At 49.7% G+C, this 22,462-nt stretch overlaps 2 protein-coding genes across 2 annotated transcripts; one reads left to right on the forward strand and one right to left on the reverse strand.

The window, feature by feature from the left end:
* Positions 1 to 12,064: 12,064 nt before the first annotated feature.
* LOC124673654 (xyloglucan O-acetyltransferase 3-like) lies at positions 12,065 to 13,720 on the reverse strand. Its single transcript, XM_047209695.1, has 2 exons — positions 13,321 to 13,720; positions 12,065 to 13,134 (listed from the first exon to the last, which is right to left on the reverse strand). Exons 1-2 carry the CDS (start codon positions 13,718 to 13,720, stop codon positions 12,065 to 12,067), a joined length of 1,470 nt encoding a protein of 489 aa, XP_047065651.1.
* A 6,966-nt stretch (positions 13,721 to 20,686) lies between these two features.
* On the forward strand, positions 20,687 to 21,334 carry LOC124708408 (xyloglucan O-acetyltransferase 1-like). Its single transcript, XM_047240086.1, has one exon. It carries the CDS (start codon positions 20,687 to 20,689, stop codon positions 21,332 to 21,334), a length of 648 nt encoding a protein of 215 aa, XP_047096042.1.
* The last annotated feature ends 1,128 nt before the right edge of the window (positions 21,335 to 22,462 follow it).

The raw sequence follows: 22,462 nt of genomic DNA on the forward strand, positions 1-22,462 counted from the left end.
CTGTCCGAAAACCGGCTTCATGGCAAGCAAGATAAACCGGTAGGAGATAAGCACATGAACTGCGAAAGGGGAAAGCAGGAAAGAACAATCCGGAAAATTTAACTAACCCCGGTTAAACCGGTTTTTTGCAAAATTTCAAAGTTATTTCTAAATTCAAGAAGATGCTTGTTTGGTGGAAGAACCTTGTGCTCATACGCCAAAGAACGCCCAGAGAAGGCAGGCAGAGCCAAGGCAAAAGAACCAAGTATGCATCAAATTGGATGCGGAGACAATTGAGAAATCTTTGCAGTGCAAGATAAAAGCAAAACCAAAGCAATGTGCTAAAGCAAACTTAAGATAATTAACTACCGGCATAACTTACCGGCAGAAAATGTTGTACCACAGCCAAAAGCAGGTTTAAAGTTTTACATCATAGACCCCGGCATTCCGGGGCAGAATTTAACGAACATTGTTTCAAAGATAAGCAGGACCAACAAACAGATAGCAGGCAAACACTTCAAAGAGAGTAATCATGCAGCAGGGGCTTCCGGAGGAGCAGCGCCGGCATCAGCATCGTCCAGGACCTCGTCTTCGGCTTCACCCTCCTCCTCGGCCAGATAGTCCTCCACGCCAGGAGGGGGAGGGATGAAGGTGCGCATGTCGGCATACTCCGCGATGCGGTACGCGCGATCCTGCCGCTTGGCGGAGAGGGTCGGGTCCAGATCGGTTTCTGCGTCTTCACGCACGCCGGTAAGGGCGTCCAGATCGAGCTCCGGGTACCAGGAGCAGGCGACGCGAAGGGCGGAGTCAGCTCCAGCGCGGGCAGCAGAGCACTGCCACTCGCGGATCCTCCTGCCGGCACCCTTGAGGCGATCGCTGATGAGGGAGAAGGTGTCCGGCACCTCCTCGCCAGGCCATAAAGTCCTGTATAACTGGGTAGCTACATCAGGGATGTCCGAAAGATTGCGGTCTATGCAGCGCATATGGGACACCCGCGCGTTAAGCGCGACCAGATGGTCCTTGGGCGTCCATGGCACGGTAAGATCCGCTTGGCCTTTGTCCTTGCGCTGCGCGTCAACCTTCTTGACGGCGTACCTCTGCGAGTCCGGAAAGAGGCCTGTGTAAAGAAAGAAAAAGGTCAAGGAAAAGAGAACGGAAAGAAAAGAGACCGGAAAGAAAAGAGACCGGAAAGGAAAGAGTCCGAAAGAAAAGAGACCGGAAGGAAAGATAACGGGAAGAAAATGGGGTCGGAGGAAAAAAGGCTTATATGCAGTAGTCAAAGTGTCAAATAAAAGAACTTACGATGGGCGAGGGCGTCGGTCTGCAGGATCAACTGATCGCATTCCTTATGCTCCTCCTCCAGCCGCGCGGCCTTCTCCTCGGCAGCCTTCCGGGACTTGGCCGCCTCCTCCAGCTCAGCCAGCAGCACCACGTTGGCGTTGCTGGCGTCCTCCAGTGCCTCCTCCATCTTGGCCGCCGCGTCAGCTGCAGCGGCTTCGAAGGCCTTGGCATGGTCAAGCCCCAGTTGGATGAGCTGGGTCTTGAGCTCCCGGTGGCTGGTCTTGAGGGCGTCCAACTCCTCCTTGTGCTGCCGGATGAGCTGGTCCTTCTCCCCTGTAACCGGAAAAGAAAGTGTTAACAAGGTTATACTAGTAAAAATGGAAAAGAAACCAAGGAAAGAATCATACGTTGGGCGGTAGCCAGCTGCTCCTTGAGAGCATCGATGGAAGCTTCTGGAACCACTGTTAAGCAGAAATTGCGAATGTTAGGAGGGAAGGTTTCCGGAAAGAAAGATGCCGGCAAAACAAAAATTTACCTTGGCACTTGTCGTGTGCCTCAGCGAGCTCCCGATGCTCCCATAGAAGCTCCTCGAAGAGGGCCTTCCGAGCGTCAGCCGTGAGCTGTTCAAGAAAAAGAAGTTTTTAAGTTAAGTTTTGCGCTAAGAACAAGGTTCTTAACCCGAAACTCGGGGACTGGCAGTGCCGGTTTTGCGCTAAGTTTTTAGCTAAATTTTGCGCTAAGAACAAGGTTCTTAACCCGAAACTCGGGGACTGGCAGTGCCGGTTTCACGATAAATTTTTAAGTTAAGTTTTGTACTAAGAGCTGCGCTCTCACCACAAAACTCGGGGACTGGGAAGATAGACAAGAGAGAAACCGGCATGAAACCAAAGAAAAGATAAGACCAAGCCGGAAACGAAGAAACCGGTAAAAATTGAGACAAGTTAGCAAAACATACCATCAGGTTGTTCGTGGAGTCGTACCACGCGCTGTCAAGCTCTTTTACGGTAGCGCGAAGCCGCATAAAGTGCTCCTCGGAAGACCGGTCCCCGACAGGGTCAGGTGCCGGCTGCCTGTCCTTGCCCAGGCCGCGGGTCGCCGGAGTCATGTCCGCGGCGTTCCACTTCTGGGCATAGGGCAGAAGGTGCCCCAGGTCTCGGCCTTGGCGCTTGAACTCCGTAATGCGGCCAAGGAGGCCGGTGGGCTTCGTGGCGACATCTTTGGCGGCCTTGGCGACGTGCAGCACCAAGGGCTGTTGGCCGCCGGAGGAAGCGCTGGAGGCCGTCGCCTTCCCCTTGATGAGCTTGGAGGTCTTGGGCGGCGGCGCAGTAGAAGTGGCCCCGAGAGCCTTGGCGCGAGGAGCACCTGGCGGCGGCATCAGGAGGGAGCGTGGAGACGGAGGAGCGTTGGGTGCATCACCCGTTTTGGAGCCTTCCGGCGCGGAAGATTCCGGCGCGGAAGTTGTTGTTTTTTCAAGGACGGGAGGAGCTGGAGGCTCCGCCCGCCCGGCAGTTTCTTCTTCGCCGGCGCCGATGTTGCTGGCGCCGGTGTCTTGGGTCTCTGAGGGAAGGAGAATCCTCCTCCGTGCGGTGATCCGACGGTGAAGGGGCCGCACGCCCCGAATTTGTCGTGCCCCCGAGAGGGAGGCGGAAATGTTGCCGGCACCAGGTGGTGCCGGGCTTGAGTGAGGAGGAGGGGTTGAAGTCCTTGTAGAATCTTCAGAGCCCGATGGCCTTGGGCCAAGCTTGAGCGCAGGGCTGAGAAAAAGAAAGAAAGACGGTTGGAAGAGGGAAACCGGAAAAAACTCTTGGCAAAAAGAGAATTTGGCGGAAAACGAGTAACTTACCCGGAAGAGGTCGGCATCGCCTTGCGCCCGTAGCGACGCATGCCCACCTGCTTCTCCCCCACAGGCTCAGTCCGGAAGCGCTTGGAGGGGCGGGCCTGGCTGGCACCGGCATCGGATGCCGGCTGCTTGTTCTTCTGGCCCTGGGCCATGAGCTTGTCCACGAACTCGGAGCCGGCCTCGGCGCGCAGGGGCGGCACGCGCTCGTGGATCTGTGAGTTGAGTTCGGTTAAGAACCAATTCGCAGGAAAACGATAACGGAAAGGTAAAAGAAACCGGAAAAGAAAATACCTCAAGCGTGGCCAGGTCGTCAGCGGACCCGGTGGGCTTCGGCGGAGACCGGCCAAGACGCGCTGCCGGAACCTTGCCCATCTTCAGGTCCTTCCAGAAAATATAAGGATCCGGATCAAAGGAGTCGAGGGCGCGAGGCTGGCAAGGTCCACGCCGCTCTGCTTCGATGAGGGGGAAGCGGTCCTTGGCCTGAAACAGGAAAAAGCAAGATTAGCAAGAGCAAAAGCTACCGGTCAAAGACAACCTCAGCCGCATAATCCCTTACTTCTTGGGTCGGAGGATTATCAGTGCTGAGGGGAAGGAGGCCCCATTCCCAATCAGAGGGCATAGCAGTTTGGCAAATCTGCTTAGCCTTGCGAACAACATCCCTTTTGCTAAGAGGATGGCCTGTGATCTTGCTAGGATCGCCTGGGCCATACATCTCGCTCATCCTATGTGCGCGGCGCTTTAGAGGAAGCACCCGCGCGAAATGAAAGTGCGGATGATGTCATCCGAGCAGATCTTGGTCTCCTTCTTCAAAGAGGTCAAGAAGCGTACCACCCGGCTGGTTTCAGCATGATCCGACTTCGGGTTGTAGCTCCAGTTGGTCCGGCTGGGGGGCCCCGCTTCGAAGGGAGGAAGATCGATGAGATCGGCGCGGCCGGTATTCTTCACGTAGAAGAAAGTCCCTTGCCACAACCGGCAAGATTCGAGGCCGGAAAACTTAAAAAAGGGGCTCCCTTGACGGGAGCCGATAATGCAAGACCCGCACTGAACGGGGGGCTTGGGTTTAGGAATATCCTTGCCCTGAACGGAGTTAATCCGAAGAGCAAAGAAGCGAGCAAACGTCTCACGAGTGGGACGAACGCCGATATAGGCCTCCATGAAGGTGGCGTAGCAAGAGAGGTAGAAAATGGCGTTGCCAGGAAGGTGGTGAGGTTGGAGTTTGTAAAAATCTAAAAAGGAGCGGAAAAAGGAGAGGCAGGAAGGCCGAAGCCACGCTCAAAGTGAGCTAGAAAGACAACGTATTCGTCATCCTCAGGATCCGGTTCGATTTCGTCATCCGGAATCCGGCAAGAAACTCCTTCCGGGATCCGTCGAGACCGGTATAACCAATCGATTTCGAACTGGGTGACACTGGAACCCATCCAGGCTCCGCGGGTGATTGGGGAAGGCTCCTCGCCGGAAGATTGGCTGGAGCTGCTGGAGGTTGCGCTACCGGAAGCTTGGCTAAAGCTACCGGATTCTAGGGGGCCACCGGACTCTTGGTGGCTACCGGATTCCTGCTGATTGCCGGAATCGGTCTCCATCGGATCAGAAGCCGTGGATTCGCCGGGAGATGGTCTACGGCGCTTGAGAGAAAGGGAAGAAGAAGATGCAGAGGTGGACTCCTCGCCAGACATTGCGAGGGGAGGCGAAAAAACAAGAATCCCAGACTTGGACCCCGCGTGAAGATCTACGAGTAAGAAGAAAACCAAGGAAAAAGAGAAAATAAGAACACTAAACACCCAAGATCTGGAAAGCAACCAGAGGACAAGTGAAGCGAGATTGGTACCAACCTTAAGCGGCGGAGTCGCTGAGGGAGTCGTTTGCTGGCAGCGGAGCGGACCTGCGGCCGCCGGAGAGCACCGTCGGCGGCGAGGCGGAGAAGCTTGCGAAGAAGCGCAAATGCGGCGGAAGCAAGGAGGTTGCTGCCGAAGATCTCCGCGCAGCGAGGTCCGGCGGAGGCACGGCGTGGGTTCGCCGGGCGCCGGAGCTTGGACAAGCGACGGCCGACGGAGAAACGGCGGAGGTGCAGAGGCGTGGAGCTCTGTGCGCGAAGGAGGAGAATGCGAAGAAGACGAAGGAGAAGGGGCGGTTGAGTTTATAAAGGAGAGAGAAGGTGGGCAGGGAACCGCTGGGCCGCGGCGGTTCGCCTCGCGGCCCACGACGGTTCGCGCCTTGGGCCGCCACGTGGCGAGGGAGTACACGCGAAGAAACACGGAGCCACACGGAGGCGCACACGGAATCCCGAAGAGGTAGTGGGATCGGCTGCGATGCATTAAATGAACGCGCGGAAGTCGAAGGAAGTGACCCACGACAGCGGCGCGTAGGTCACGGTGCGCATGTCTACGTCAGGCGCGGGGCCCGAGATATTCTCGACTTCGCCGAGGAAGCAATAAAGACACATGATACCGGACAATAGAGATGCCGGAACGAGCTTTGCAAAGAGAAGAAAAAGAACAAGGGTAAAGGTGCCGGAACTAGGCTCATGACATGAGTATTTAAACCGGTATCCGAGGGAAATGAGAACCTGGCATGGCCTGTAGGATAGAATCCTCCAGGCTATACCAGCTTCGGGGACTAATGTTGGGGGGATGACCCCCGGTATGCCAAAGGCATGCCAAACCGGATGGCATGTGCCATCAAGATACCGGTTTAATGTTTATACCGGAACCTGAGGTTAAGAGTTTAGCTAAGTGGAGCTAAGCCGGTATCCCCAAGAGGGTATACCGGAACCCGGTAAAGAAGATACCGGAAAGGAGAGCCTGTCGGCGAGAGCCGGTCAAAGATTCTCTCCGAGCTAGAAGACAAAGATGAGCTAAGCAAAGTAACTTTTGACGAAGGGCTGACGATAAAGAGAAGGGTGACGGTCAAAGAAGCCGGAGGACGTCAGCGCCCCTGATTAAAGAGGACTCCGGTGTCATCTATGATTAAAGTAGCTTTGTAAAGTAGTTTGTCTAGTCAAAGATGCCATTAGGGTTTCTTCTAGTGTAAGCCACCCTCTCCCCTATATAAGGAGAGGGGGCAGCCCTTCTTCACGGGCACGCAGCGAGACCATAGACAGAACAGCTTGTACTGAGGAACTTGTAACCATGTTGAGATCAATGAAGCTAGCGATCTAGTAAAGAGTTCTTCCTCTTGTCTCTCTTCTTGTATACCTGCCTTTGGTTGTGTTCTTGAGGAGAGCATCCGGAAGTTCTTCCCATCTAATCGCAAACCCTCCCCCGAATCCTCATACGTCCATTCGGCCCCAACTTAAGCCATCCTATGGCATCTGCTCGTTCACCACGACGACACAGCACCTGCGCCAGGTCGGTCTCGGAGGCGCACACGTCGACGGCGAAGGCGAGAGCTCGTCGGAGACCACCAGATCGCCCATGGCGATTCTCCACGAGATTCAGATGGAGGCGATTCGCCAGGAGAGGACGAGAAGGGAAAACGGCGCGGACGGATCGATAGATCTGCTCGCGGCGGTTCGAGAGCGGTAGGTGGCTACGGCGGAGGAGGCCGGCGATGGCCGGAGCAGGGGCGGCGGCCATGGCGGCGACGCCATCGCCACGGGAGTCGCGGGAGCCTAGGGTTAGGGACGAAGAGAGTGGGAGGGCCGAGTGAGTGAGTGGGTGGGCCGTTCGGCGCCACCAAGCCACTATGGGGCAAGCCGTAATGGGCTGTCCCATGGGCTTTGAGTATTGGGCTGGGCCCAATAGGGGCCAGGGGGCATTTTTGTCTTTTAACATTTAATAAAAAGCCCAAAACTTTACCAAATTTTAATAAATCAAATACAACTCTAAAAATCCATTAAAAATTGGATTTATGAATGAAAAATAAATCTTAACAAAAATAAAATATGAAATGGAATTTATGAAACAAATTCAAAATTATGAATTTTAAGGATTTAAATAATAACTTGGAATTTAAAATTATTATTTCCTTGTATTCAAAATTCAAGGAAAAATCTCAAATAAGTTCAAATACTTATTTTCAAACATTTCAAAATGAAATTCTAATATTCCAAGTCATTTCTATTGCAAAGGGTATTTTTCCAAGAAAATACTATATTCCTTTTTATTCCAAAAAACTATAAAGATAACTTTATAATTTCAAATTATTTTTGGAATGACTAAGGAAAATCACCAAGTAAATAGTTTTACTTTGAATTGTTGTACCTTGTGTGAATTAAAATGGTTTATACTTTTAAATCAATTGTAAATTACCGTCAAAGACATAAATCTTAATACAACTTTAAATTGTAATAACTCCACGGGGAAAGGAATTCAACATAAAATAATACATCCATGATTGCATTATTTGGATTTTATAACATTGTCCTTACCGGACAATGATGCTTCTTACAGAACCCGAGGTCCAGGTTCCATCAACTGCATTGAACTGCACTATCTCGCAGGTCCACAGGCAAGTTCACCCTTGCTCATGTCAATTTGATTATTTTCTACTACTTTAATGCAAAGCTATATACTTATCATTCCTGCATCGCAAATGAAATGTTATTTTCCAACTATGAATATGACTATGTGGATGGCAATGGAACCATGGTATGTGTTGATATGGTGGAGGTTCCATTGCAATGGGTTATATCACCCTAGGATTAAATTACCAATGCCGTCCAGTGATTCTAGCGCCGTACAAACCGCGTTAACCATGAGATCTATAATGGCTGCAGGGAAGCCGGTCGTATCTTTTCCCTTACGCACGCCAACGGATTGGTAGAGCCGGCGGGGTGTTGGAGGCACTGCCGTAGGTTGGGATAGCCTTTTAAATCCCCATCCATTAGTGATGATGGCTCTACGATCTACGAAGGATTGTCCAAAGTACACCATGAGTAAAGCCGTATTATCGGGGGAAGTCTACGGAGGTGTGCGGGTGGACAAAAGGGTGGGTTTGCGGTCGCGGAGAAGGCGGTGTGGGCTTGGATCTTTATACCTGGCCTCACACCAAAGGAAGTGTGAACGGGGGCAAGTCCCTGCGGATGGCAAAAAGGGTGAGATCTCTTGTGGGAAAAGTAACGCACCTCTGCGAGTGTATCAAATTGTGGCTGTCACTCCTTGTTCCGGGAAGGGAAGCTGCGAACGCGGCAGGAAAGGAACTCCACGAAGTTCTAGTCAACTCTGTGAAGACCGACGGGCATAGTTTTCATAATAAAAGCAACCTTTTGAAGAAATGATTGCGAAACATGCATTGACCGGCGATTTCTCGATCAATGGTCGTAGCTAGTGCATCAAACACCTTTTTATTCTTTTAGAACTTGCTGAGTACCTCTGTACTCACTTTCTTCCGACACCCTTGCTAGATTGTGATCCGGAAGTGGAGGCCATCAACGATGGAGCACCAGAGGGAAGCTACGAGCTGGTCTACGAAGAACCTGATCTTACCGGCGGAGTGGAAGGCGTAGACTATGGGATAGTCTACGGACCAGACGACACGGAGGTGGAGGAGTAGTGACATACCCTAGCATCATAGAGCCGAGCAACGTAGAACTTACCTAAATAAGTTGTTGAGCTCTCTTTTATATTGTTATGAGTTGTAATCGTACTTAAGTAGTATCTTAGGGTGTTCTCATAGGACTCGTGAGAATACCAACTTGTTAAGACAATGTTTGTAATAAAGTATGGAGTGTTATGACCTGCAATGTTTCTGTTGTACCACTCTGAGGGATATGGCAAATTGTGAAGAAGTCCCTTCGCAAAGATCATATCAACGACTTGTATACTACAACATGCAGTGGTATGCTGGGTCACCGCATATATAACTTATATTTTCCATCACATTAACTTTAACCATTCAAGATGCTTATGATAGAGGCAATGAGAGCTCAAAGCTATTGAGTACCATACTTTTTGGAAGGTTTATAAAAGTTGCTAATCTTGCTTACTCTGAAAAGAGTCTTTCTTTTACTTTTATATTGAGTCTTCACCTTCTTATTTATGCACCAATTAAGAGAGCATAGTTGTCATTCTTAGTGCAATGTGCATAGTCCCAAAATTATGATTGATTCATTCATGATTATGCTATTCCTTTTTCTTAAATTACTTGTATCTATAGTCACCCTCTGAACTTTAAAGGTGTCCTAGCATTTATGTTTTGCTACTTCATAAGGGACATGTTGAATACCACTTTGCTATGTTTACTCTTTGTTCATTAACAAACAATTGCTTTCAATGCACAATTATTCATTATCCTTTATTTGAGTTACTTCTCATGTTATAACATAGTTGCTAAGTTCTATTGTTAGAATTATATCTATCATGCCTATTTTAGAGTATTTTGATCCCAGCTCACAATGCTTGATCAAGATTGTGTTGGTTTCATGTCACCTCAAAAAGTATTTTGATATCACTAACCTACTCGAGGACGAGCAGGAGTTAAGCTTTGGGGATGCTTGATATGTCGCAAACGTATCTATAATTTTTGATGCTCCATGCTTATTTTACACCAATTTATATATATTTTGCTCTTGCTTCGTTGAACTTTTATACATTTTCCGGTACTAACCTACTAACAAGATGCCACAGTGTTAGTTCCCTATTTTCCGCTGTTTTCATAAAAGTTGTACAAGAAATATTCCCGGAATTGGACGAAAGAAAAGCCGAAGTCAATATTTTACCGTAACAAAGACGTAGTCCAGAGAGGGGTCGAAGAGCGGCAGCAGGGCGGCCAGGCCAGCCCTAGGCGCGGCCTGGCCCTGGCCCGCACCTAGGGTTGGTGTGGGCCCCCCTGACCTCCACCGACATCGCCCATCCGCCTATTTAACGATCTCGGGAAAACCCTGGACACTCGAGCCTCCATCCACGAAAAGTTCCGTCGCGGCCGCCATCGCAGACCCTATCTCGGGAGGGTTCTGAAGCTCTTTCCGGCACCCTGCCAGAGGGGGAGAGCATTGCTGGAGGCATCTACATCGCCATGCCCACCCCCGAAGTGATGCGTGAGTAGTTCATCCCTATACTATGGGTCCATAGCAGTAGCTAGATGGTTATCTTCTCCAGTTTGTGCCTCATGTTTAAATCTTGTGAGCTGCCCTACATGATCAAGATCATCCTTATGTAATGCTACATGTTGTGTTTGCTGGGATCCGATGAATATTGAATACCATGTTGAGATCGATTATATATTCTTGTCATATGTTATTTGTGATCTTGCATGCTCTTCGTTGCTAGTAGATACTCCGGCCAAGTAGATGCTTGTGACTTCAAGAGGGGGTATTTATGCTCGATAGTAGATTCATGCCTCCAGTTTTCTGGAAGAGTGACAATAACTTCTAAGATTGTAGATGTGTTGTTGCTACTAGGGAGAAAATAGCAATGTTTTATCCAAGGATAATTCTATTGTTTACTTTACACGCATTGGTTAATCCGATAATCTGTTGCTTGCAACTTAATACTGGAAGGGATTCGGACGATAACCGGAAGGTGGATTATTAGTCATAGACGCAGTTCAATTACGGTCTATGTATTATGTTGTAATGCCCAAACGAATCTCATAGTAATCATCTTGTCATGTATGGTCGGTATTCTGTCAATTGCCTAGCTGTAATTTGTTCACCCAACATGTTATTTATCTTTATGGAGACACCTCTAGTGAACTGTGGACCCCGGTCCTTTCCTTTACGCTGATAAGTTTATCCACTGCAATCCTGCTCTGTTTACTTTTCGCAAGCTCTGTTCTCTTTAATTACTTCAAGCATCTCCTTCCACTCGATACATTTAATCCTTTGTGTTCAACAAAATCGGTGAGATTGACAACCTCACTGTAAGTTGGGGATAAGTATTTTGGTTGTGTTGTGTGTAGGTTCCACGTTGTTGCTGACACCGGCAGTGCGCCCTTCCAATAGTCAGCTAGCAACACTTTCAGAAGTCACGCCTTTCTTCTACTGATCGATTAAACCTTGGTTTCTTACTGAGAGAAAACTTGCTGCTGTGCTCATCATACCTTCCCCTTGGGGTTTCTCAACGGTGGGAAAGCTACACGACATCAAGCCACGTCACACGACAGCAAGCTCCGCCAAAACTCACTCGAAAACCTAATAACCTCAGAAGAGCCGAAGCGTTATTTTATGGAGTCCTCAACTATTCTCATTTCTTAACGGGAATGTTGTTGAGTGCGGCAATTCCACCATGCACCCTAGATAGCAGCATTTTGTTCATTGATTTAGAGCTTCGTGATTTGTGCTGGGAAGTTTCACTAAGTTTTGCCACGTTTCAAACACATGTACGAAACCTACATGCATTGATACGAGAGAATGAAATAGTTTTTGGACGTCCGACCGCCTCAAAAGACATGGGTGGCTTATTTGTGGCATGTGTCAACATTGCTCGTAACTGCGATGCCATCTTCTCTTTAAATGCCCGTTACTCCATGCGGATTTGAAACTCTATTATTGCTTAGCTAGCCATCACCAATATGGACGTTTCTACATAGAGCAATTGCGAGGCGGTTACAAAATGGTGGCTTAGCTTCATCTAAGCTTCTCTGTGGATCCTAATCATGCTCATCTCTTGAAAGATTTGGAATAAGCGGAATGCGAGGGTTTTCCGAAATGTTTTCACAATGCCAAATGTTGTTGTAAATAAGAGATTAAGGGAGAGGCGGCCTGTTTGGAGCATGGCGGGTGCTAAATACTTTTTTTTTGCGGGGAGGGTGCAAAGTACTTGGGTTCAGTTATGCCCCGAGAGTGATTGTTTTGAGCCGCCGCTGGTCTGAGGTTGCAACAAATTTTAAACTTTCTTCTTAACGAATGAATCAGACAAATCTTTCACCACAATAAAAAATAAAATACAAAAAATGATTACTCGGAGCGATCATGTACAGTGTTTGCGCGGTGAATTTTGACAATTAACAAAATTTCAAAAGCTGCGCGATTCGGATGAACATCCCGATCGACAACGCAAGACCACGCGACGACATAAGGCCGGACGATCACCGCGCCGTGGACGGCGGCGAGATCTCGGCGAGCCTCTGTAGCAGCACGCCGTTCCACATGTCGACGGGCCCCGGCAGGCACCAGTGCAGGCAGTCGCTGCCGTTCCTCATCCACCTGCTGTCGAAGTGCGCGCCGGGATGGCCGTCGGCGCGCATCATCATGGCCTTGGTCACGTCCAGCACCCCGAACCTCTTGCCCCCGCTCTTCCTCACCCGCCTCACCTCCTCGCTCTGCACCCTCCGCAGCTCCCACCCGATGCTCCCCATGCTCACCTCCCCTTCCTCCAGCGGCGCCTTCCTGTCGCAGGTGCCGCCGCTGAACCACGAGCCGTGCTCGAAGTGGTCCGGCGAGTAGGTGCGCAGGAAAGTAATAAGGCTGCTCTTGCAATCCCTGCACTGCGCAATGCCCTCCACCGCCGCCCTCACCACGCGCCGCACGGCGTAGGGGACCCCGACGTCGGTGAGGTTCGCGTCGCGGCCGCAGTTGACGCAGCCGACGCGCCGCCCGCCCTCCCAGAGGTAGTTGACCCGGAAGAACCAGTTGCCGCCGGAGATGACGGCGTAGTCCAGCCCCGGGAGGTGGCTCGTCCACTCCGCGCCCAGCCTGTCGAGGTGGATGTCGAAGGTGGCCGTGGGCTTCCCGTCGGCGCCGGCGACGGGCACCGCGTGCGCGTAGAACTCCGTCCACATCACCATGAGCGTGAAGTCGTGCGCCGGGAAGTGCCACGTCCCGAACTTGTCGAACGCGTCCGTGTGCACCTCCGTGGGCGTCTCGGCCTGGGACAGGAGGCAGAGCAGGGAGTCCATCTGGTTGCGCGCCAGCGAGTCGCCGATGAAGGCCAGCCGCTTCCCGCGGACGACGTCGAGGAACCGCTCCGGCACGAACCGCGGCAGCTCGCACCCGTCGGGCTGCCACCGCCAGAAGAGGTGGCCGGGGTCCTTGCCGAACTTCTGGCAGTTCTTGAAGTCCGGAAGCATCGGGCACGTCAGGTTGGTGTACACCGGGCCATTCGGCTCCCTCACCCATTTCCCTCTCGAAATGTCGCACTTCTCCTCAAGCTGCACACCTGCCGCAACACAAGCTAGCATCATTGAGCGTGCAACTTAATTTCGATAAAAGTGAAGTCTAGACCGAGACAAATCTGCTAGTACAGTTAATGTGGAACGGAGTAGGTCAGATATATGTGCTTCTCGTACGTATAGCTTGCAACATCGTCACTGTATGTTAGTGTGTGCAATGCGCTTACTTTGACCAGCATTTTGTTCATAAGCTGTGTTCGGTGCAGCAGCAGCAGCAGCAGCAGCTGATGATGATGATGATGAGTTCGCCGATGGCAGGGAGATGTCCTGTTCAGGTGAAACATTGTTGTCTCCAGGCGCTTCGACATCTCCAGGCATCCGACGGCTGACGTCGAGGGCTACGTGAAGGGGCCTCTGCGTCAGCGTCTCGCCGCTCGATGCCGTCGTCCCAACGGTCAAGCCACGGGACGAGTAGAGGATGGAGAAGGCGAATGCGGCGGAGATCACCAGGAGCAGCAGCAGCGAGGACTTGATGTTCCTCTGCACCACCGCGCTCCACTCGCTGCCGCTGCTGCTCCTCTTCAGCGATCTCGGGCTGCCACCCGAGGAAGGAGAGTGAGGAAGTGGAGCCATGGAGGTTTCTTCAGATACCTACGGATTACGGAAGGTACACAGCGCTAGTCAGGGTACTAGGTTTGGCCAGCTTTTGAAGGATTCGTGAGCGTCTTCTGCTTTGGCTGACAGGGGCTCCGATTGGTCAGCTGACGCAGGAATTTGTTGGTGTTGTTGTTGTTGGCCAATGGTTAATTCACTTCTGGTGAGACTAGCAGTCGGGAGTTTGGTAGGGCTGTCGGGGTAGTCACGCTAAGCTAGTAGCTCACCAAACTGCATACTTGGCTGGTTACTTTGTTTCGAGTTTGCACTTGCTTGTTTCTTTTGGTCTTCTCATTGCAGAAACCTTGGTATGAAGTCGCTGGAGTTTACAGAAGAATTGCACTTTCACCAGCTACACGTACGTCTACTCACTGGAAAAAGCGTTCCGAAATGTTGGTGCAGAGGTGACAGATCGACGGCAGCCGGCAGGGATTGTTGGCCTACACGCAGTTCTAATGTCAGGTATCATTCGGTTGTTTTGACATGATGCCACCATGCAGGTCTCAACTCCCTATTTACCTACGCTTAATATTACCCGTGGAGGCACGCATGGTGGGTCTAGCCATGCAGGGACCAGGCCTCTTTGGCTTGAAGGATATTTTAAAGGAATTTTGGAGGAATCTATTGGATAATTAGGCACTATTTTCATGATTAATTTCAGAATATTAAACATGATTACAATAGCTATTAACATGTATTATTGATCAACATGAACAACAACAACAACAACAACAATGGTACAACAACCATCACTAAACAGATCGAAGTATATCACACGTACCGATCGGTTGTAGATGAAGCAGTTGTCGTTGCATCGGTGACGGTGTTGACTAAATGTTGGCGAAGATGGGTCGAACTAGACGGCGATGGAGACAACGGTACGCAACACCGCCCGATTTGTCTGGCGGATGACCCGTGATGAAGAGATTGAGCAGTCACGCAGAGCGTTTTCCGAAAACCTAATTCACCCTCTCCCATATGGATACACATTAGGGTTCTATGGTTTTTTTGATCAATTGGCAGGAAGTTTATGATCAAACAACTGGGTGCTTATGATAGTTTATCATAATTTCTCATGGATGTAAGATACATACACAATCGTGAACATGACATGTGGTAATCTACACATAGGATGTATTACTTTTTATATTATTGTAGTTTTTAATAATTATTATAAAGAGAGATGTTACTGTATAATCATACTATGCAATTTTTGGGTACTAAATAGATCCTGACCATATGGTTGTAGTATACGTTTTACTCATATGTTTGTTTTGTAGCTATACAGGATGTAAAATGTGGACAATAAATACCCCTGGCCTTATGGAGTTACTATATTCTTCGTACTTTGGATGTATTTTTAATATTGTGGGTTTGAATCATAGTTATGCTGTGTAGGTTACTGCATTATCATAGGATGTGAAATATTGACAATAATTACATTATGATCACATGGAGTTAGTGAATTTCTCATGCATGGGATGATTTTTTTTCAACTTCAAGGGTACACAGTAGTTTTTGAAGCGCTGATATGTGTAACAACCCCATATCCTCATGAATTTTGCTTGTAACTTTTATGCACATAGGATGTATGTTTTCTACACTTTGCAGTTTGTTTATCAAAATTATACAATGTGGGTTACTATTTTTGGTATGCATAAGTATGCTGCATTATTATGGTCAGATTCCCCGCCAGATTGGTCACTCGATATTGTATGATAAAAAGAATAGGAGTTAATTCCTGTGTACTTGTCTTTCTTTCTTTTGCAGACCAGGAAAACTGAAACCAGCTTTTGAACATCTCATGGCAGGCTGTCAAATGAAGAATAAACATGAAGGGGATATCTGCATGCTTTTGTTTCTGGCTTCTTTCTACTCAGCTTATTGACCATTTCCATCGATGGAGGGGTGGTCTTTGATCTCAAGAACTATTGGTAAAAGACTAATTGATTTTGTTCATGATTTACATTACCACTCTACAGGTTCTTGCAAAGCAGATTTGTTAGCGACAAGTAATATGAATTGAAGGGGGTACTTCAACTTTAGTTGGCTGTAATTTCTGTTCATCCACCTCCTTCTACCATGGAGTTTTAATCAGCTGTAATTTATATTCATACACCTGCTTCTACCATGAAGTATTTGTGGTTCTTGCCCTCGGCTCAAGGAAGGAGAAGGGGCCAGGTAGGGTTTTGGGGATTGCATCTGTGGTTGTTTAGGGCTGTTAGAGTATATTACGGTTTAGTCATCTCTATCTCTACTACTTATAAAGGCACGAAGTGCCGTTGGAAAATTAAATCTGAACCATCCATCTACTTGTATCACATGGTTCACGATGGTTTGTTCTTCCCACATCCATAACCCCGCACGCCCCACACTACCCACCCTGATTTAGCGGTCAAATTCCACCAGAATCATGTGAAGTTGTTAATGAGATGCTAATACGCAAATATTTTCCTTCCTTTCCTACCATCTTCTTTATGATCCTTCCCTCGCGCTGCCCCGTCCACCATATCTCATCCCGTTCTGTGCATTATCTGCATATCGCCAAATGATTCCACAGAGGGCACGCTAAGGAGGACCATCCAACGAACTGAACCAAAACTCCAATGGCGATCTGCAGTCGCGGGAAGCGATGGATCGCCGCCGGCAGAGAGCGCATGCGATGAATCGCTGACGTTGGCAGAGAGGCATACTGTGGACAAGGAGGCGGCGGTGCTGCGGAAGGTATGGCGTGGAACTGCGGATGTCGGCGCACACCCCGGCGAGTTCGGCGCTGTGGGGCGCCGTCGTACACACGGCCGCCAGCCCCGAGCAGGCCACGTTCTGCGACCACCAGCTCGCACACATGAGGTTCCGTGGGTGTACCTGATGATGAAGGATTCCCTGATCATGCTTTACATGGCTGGAGAGTGGAGACAATCCCGATGAACCTCACGCTGCTCTTTGACAACATTATTCATCACAGCGACTCAGCCACTGTGATGCCCACATTTATTTGGAGAAAGTAGAGATCCAGGTTTGATGATGTTCGGAACTACGCGCACATTAGACCGTAGTTCTTCTTTCTCGTAGTCACAAAATTTAATCCTTGATCCAATGCACATAGAACTTTCAAAAGATTACACATGCATTTTTAACATTATGTTATTCATTCTACATATTCCAAGAAATTAATTCTATGTTTGAATGAGGTTTATTGATTGATCTGACTTACTACCTCCGTCTCGGTTTAACAGGCACACACGCAGTTCTAGATAAACTTTGACCATTGGTTTGGTCAACAAAATATAACTTTTATATCTACAAAATCTATATCATTAGATTCGTATGCAAAAAAGCTTTCCAATGATATAATTTTCGTGACATATATTTAATATTTTATTAACTAAAATAATGATCAAAGCAATTTCTTAAACTACGGCGCGGCTATTAATCTGAGACGGAGAGAGTAGCAGTATTACGTAATTTATATGTTAGACCATCTTCAACGGTGCGACGTAAAAGGACGTGGAGTGACCGTTCGCGACCGCGCGGTCGGAAAATACGCATGTACTCAGGCCCAGCGGCCCGACGCATAGTGATTCGGCTGTCCGTAGAGACGCAAACGCGGTCCAAATATGCGCCTCGGATACGTCTCCGCGTGACCGCTCGTGCTTGGGCAAACGTTTCGTCGGGCCTGCCTGGCAGCGACCTATGTCGATGCGTCTTCTGAGGCCCGCCAGGCGCCAGTACTGGCGGTGAAGACGTCGCTTCGGCAATCTGCGTCACGTTAATGGCGATGCCTAGCCTACCGAGCGGATGTCGCCCACGACGGCCAACGAAGTAAATAGCGGTGCCACGCGTACCTCGGATGCCTCCGGGGTATATAAAGAGGGGCACGCACTCGACTGCCCGATCTCATCTCCTCCAGACAAACCCTAGCCGCCGCACAACCTCCACCGTAGCGCCGCCTCGCACATGTCCTCCACCATTGCCATGAGCAGCGCCCGACGCGGCCAGGCTACTGCGCCTCCACCTCCGTGTCCACCTCGGACTCCACCTCCCCCGTCCGACAGCTCTGACAAGGAGAATGAAGATAGTGCGGAAAACATCATCAACGCGGCCATGAACACGAAGTTCATGGCTGACGCGGAGCAGGTAGCAGAGGAGGAGCGGACGACGGCGTTCGACGCGGAGCAGGAACTCCCCAGGGAGGTGGCGGCCGTAGAGGACGAGTCCAACGATGACAACTTTGAGTGGAACTAGAACGGGCCTTACCCGGAGGAGAAGACGGCGGAGCAGAGGGATTTAGTCAAGTCCTTCGAGACGCCCAGGAAGACCGAGGATGCCGCCAACGAGGCACTGCAACAGAGACTACTGGAGGACGGGGCGGTCCACCGAGCTCTGGTGGCCGCACGGCGGATGGAGCAGCAGGCGACGGAGAAGCTGATGAAGAGGGAGGGAGGCAACAACGGGGCCGGGCCGTCAACCGCCCCGAGGGGCGACAAGTAGTCTAGGGCCTTGTTCTTCCTTCTTGTTTTCCGTATGTACAATTTTTGATCTGTGAAAAAAATGTTGGAAAAACAATATGGGCCGCCCCGCTGGGAGCACACCCAGACGCAAACGGACATGCGGTTAAAAATGAAATTTTTTGTGTCCGTGGTCCGACGTAAACGACCATAATCTAAAATGCATCGCTCCGTTGAAGATGCACTTAGAGACATGTGCATGTGCATGGTTGACACATTAAATTGATGCCTGCAACGAAATAGTGACACCGTGGGAATTCCTAATCAGGGGTTCAATAAGCTGAATGTCTACCCAAGGTTCTGTGAAAATTTAAACAGTGGAACCTGTGGAGGGGTGCTTCGTGATTAAAATGGACATATCATGCATGTTAGAAACAATATCCTGATGCTCTAATGATGACACTTCTGAGGCCACTGCATGTATCCGAAGTCTAAACTTAGCTACGAGATGCTATGCTGGACCAATTGAGGTGAAATCGTCCAAAAATACCTCCAGGTTGCGGATTTCTTTCATTGTTCAGGAGATCAAAAATATCCCGACAACTTTGAAAATGTGGAGTTTACAAAAACCTTTCTAGATCAAACAATGTTGTAGCTTATGGTCTAGATTTGTTTAGTAGGATCTCGGGCGAGTTGGCTGAGTCCTTCCATGCGTGGTCAAGCATAGGTCACTATAGATCGTAATCAAACTATTCAGTTTGTAAAATATAATATGAGTTCAAATAAACCATAATCGGTCCAGAGTACACGTTGAAGATAAACCATGCTATATTGTGGAGACGTGCATTGCACGTGCACACTAACTAGGTAGCTTAAGTTGTAATCAAGATCTATCTCTACTAGGTTTCTTAGTCTCCAAATTTTGCACTCTCTATAAACAGCCAATGATGCACGATAAATACAACAACTATTCCGTAATTCTACAAAAGGCATCTCTGGCAGCCCAACACATTTCGGACACGAAATGCCTCCATTTCAGATGGGTCAATCCGCGGAAACAAAAACGACAATTTTTATAGTGTCTGAGTGTCAGACCTTCCTCCGGTAGGCATTATAGATATATATAAACCTTGATTATATCGGAGGGGATCTCGCCAACAATGTTGAAATCAAGTTGAAAAAAAAGCAGCCATAGATCTCCGTAAGAAGGGAGCTGAACGGACCTTCTTTTCAGGGGCTGGGCACGATTTGTTCATGGACGAAGAAGAAGACAAGGCCGCAATCGCCGTACTCGAGGAAGACGAAGAGCAGACACATTTTTCTTCTCTCATTAGGAAAAAATAGGTGGAGACTGAAGTTTAGAATACGTTAAGAAAAATGAACTTTTGCTCATACTTTAGGTTCAAAAACCACCATATTTCTTCTATCCAAACGGTTTGAAGTATATAATACTTTTTTTTTTCAAAACAGAAGTATTCCTGGAATACTTCAAAAAAAAAAAAACTGAGCTGCCAAACGGGGCCTTATTAATATAAGTCTACTAGAAAATGGTCGCTCTCACGTCCCTCCACCAGAGGCCCCACAGAGGCCCGGAGGAGATCAGGTCAACCAAGGGCGTAGTATGGTGGTGGCTATGAAGGTGCTCGCGGAGCTGGGCTGCCGGGGTTTCATTTCTAAATTCTCGGTTGGTGCCAAGAAGAGGCTGCATTACATCGATCTTCTCCTCACAATGGGAGGAACACAAGAAGAGGTAAATTATGTCCATTTCTCCATCCCCAAGAAGCTCATGCGTTGGGCTCTATATGCTCTGATCAGCTTGCCTCTCGTCTACATCCTACTGTACTCCTATTCATATTCCATCTCATATATCAATCTCATTTCTACATTTCAAGCTCGCGCAAACATCCACCCTCCTCTGCCCCCTCCTCAAGGTAAGCTCTCTTCCATCTTCCATCTCATGTGGTATAGGTACTGTACGTGTTGCCATGTTGCAGGTATGCTAGTGAATAATGGTTAGCTAATTAACCTCCATTTCTTCCGTTTGTGATTCCTTGTGTCAGCTTGGTTACAATGCAACTACAGCGACGGGAAGTGGGTGTGGGATGAGAGCGTCACCGGTCCGCGGTACGACAGCGAGAACTGCGACATGAGGCAAGCGCAGAAGTGCGCGATTAACGGCAAGCCGGACAACGGGTACCTACGCTGGCGGTGGCAGCCAGCGGGCTGCAACCTCTCGGCGCTCGACCCAGCGGAGTTCCTCCATGCTGTCCGGGGCAAGCACCTGGCCTTTGTAGGGGACTCGATCGCGCGAACCCAGGCGGAGTCCCTGGTCTGCCTCCTCTCCACCTTCTCCCGGCCGGAGACGGTGCACCAGTACGAGGAGCGCCTCGGGCGCAAGTTCTGGCGCTGGGTCTTCCCGGCGCCGCACAACGTCAACGTCTCCACGTACTGGTCGCCATTCCTGGTACGCGCCGAGGGCACGTCGGCGCACTACGCCATGACGCAGGAAACGGTGATCCTGGACGCGCTCACCGAGCCGTGGACGGCGGACTTGGACGCCATGGACGTCATGGTGATCTCGGTCGGGCACTGGTTCCCCCGCCCAGCCATGTACTACGACGACGGCGTAGTCTCCGGGGTGGTCTCCCGTCCGGAAGTGAACCGGACCAACATCGGCGGCGGGTACCTCGGGGCGCACCGCACGGCGATGCGGAGAACGCTCGAGTACGTGAACGCAAAGTCGACCACGGACAAGCTCGTGGTGGTGGCGACCATCTCGCCGGCGCACTTCGACGCCAGGTACGGACCAAACCACCGGGACGCGTGCTCGCGTCACAAGCCGTACGACGAGGGGGAGACGGAGGTGTCCGGCGCGGAGGCCGAGCTGAGGAAGGCCGTGCTGGAGGAGGCGGCGGCCGCGGTGGCCCAGAGGCGGAGGTCGGGGCTACGGTTCGAGGTGCTGGACGTGACGAGGCTGGCGTCCATGCGGCCCGATGGCCACCCGGGCATATACATCTTCAGGAACGCGTTCGCCGGCCGCCAAGTGCCGGAGACGGTGGCGAACGTCGATTGCCGCCATTGGTGTGCACCGGGGCCGGTCGACACGTTTAACGACATATTGATGAAGATGGTGGCCGCGGCTTAATCCATTGATGATTGTTCGAGCAGTTTGCACAAAACGGCACAACTCCATCGCGTGCACAACCCCACCGCCGGTCAACGCACATGCAGGATGCGTTGGCACACATGCATACCACATCGTGCAAACAAAAACCATCGTCATGGGCGTCTATTCCATCTTCGTGCGCTGAGATTCGTGCTATTCTAAAAAATACTTCCCTAAATCCATTTCTTGTCGGCAAGACCCTCCTTGTACATAGTGTATCCATTGTTTACAAAACCGGACCGGTGAGGTCCATGGTTCATGGTTCAGTGGTTGGACCACGCACTACGGGAAAAATAGAGGTTGCCGTGCAGTAATTTATTACCGTGAGTTCATGCACGGTAAAGATTTTTTTGCCGTACGCACCAAGCAGAACTCACGGCAAACAAAGTGTGCACGACAACATCTGAACAGAGCACATGGCAAAGAAATCTTGCACGACAAAGTCTGAACACAGCGCACACCAAAGAAACGTTCACGGCAATGACCCAACACGCCGCACGACAAAGATTCACTGCACGGCAAATGCTTTGGGCATTTCCGTGCCACATCCTTTGTCGTGCGCGCAGCTGCCGTGCGTTTTGCCGTGCGCCATATGACATTTTCTTTGTTTTTCTTTCTATTTTATTTCATCTAATACTTATATTTATTTTTTAATTAGTTTTACTTTTTGATGACTATTTATTGGTGTTATTAAGACAATGTGCAATATAGAAGTACTCTCCATCTTCATCCCCCCACATATATCAGGGTTTCAGAGCAATTCACGCTTCGGAAAATCTGCTAAGTGTTATCGCCCAAATGTGAGGAAGGTCACACCGGGGAGCTATTTTTACACATTACACCTTCCACCACACTTTCAAACATATCATAGGTCCACATGCAAGATTTTGTGGGATTTCGGTGCTCCGGTGGTCGTTCTCCCCCTCCTCCCCCCCCCCCAAAACAGCGGTATGTGTGCCCCGGTGGGTCTACCCCCTAGATTTCTCCGCGCGAGGTTCCACCAATGTACTTTTTCATTGTTTTAGGTTTTTTTAGGACATATACACATGGAAAACAAAACTTAGGACCCTTTGGCACATGGTAGCCTCCGGCATACCCACAGCTAGA

This window comes from Lolium rigidum, chromosome 1, assembly GCF_022539505.1.
Source record: "Lolium rigidum isolate FL_2022 chromosome 1, APGP_CSIRO_Lrig_0.1, whole genome shotgun sequence".
In the NCBI taxonomy this organism is placed as follows: domain Eukaryota; kingdom Viridiplantae; phylum Streptophyta; class Magnoliopsida; order Poales; family Poaceae; genus Lolium; species Lolium rigidum.

What these genes read in the sequence shown, in the direction of transcription:
- LOC124673654 (XM_047209695.1), bottom strand. Translation starts at nt 13,720, where the DNA reads ATGGCTCCACTTCCTCACTCTCCTTCCTCGGGTGGCAGCCCGAGATCG. An exon ending in AGCTTATGAACAAAATGCTG is followed by an intron (nt 13,135 to 13,320) that starts GTCAAAGTAAGC and finishes GTGTTGCGGCAG; the next exon opens with GTGTGCAGCTTGAGGAGAAG.
- LOC124708408 (XM_047240086.1), top strand. Translation starts at nt 20,687, where the DNA reads ATGACGCAGGAAACGGTGATCCTGGACGCGCTCACCGAGCCGTGGACG.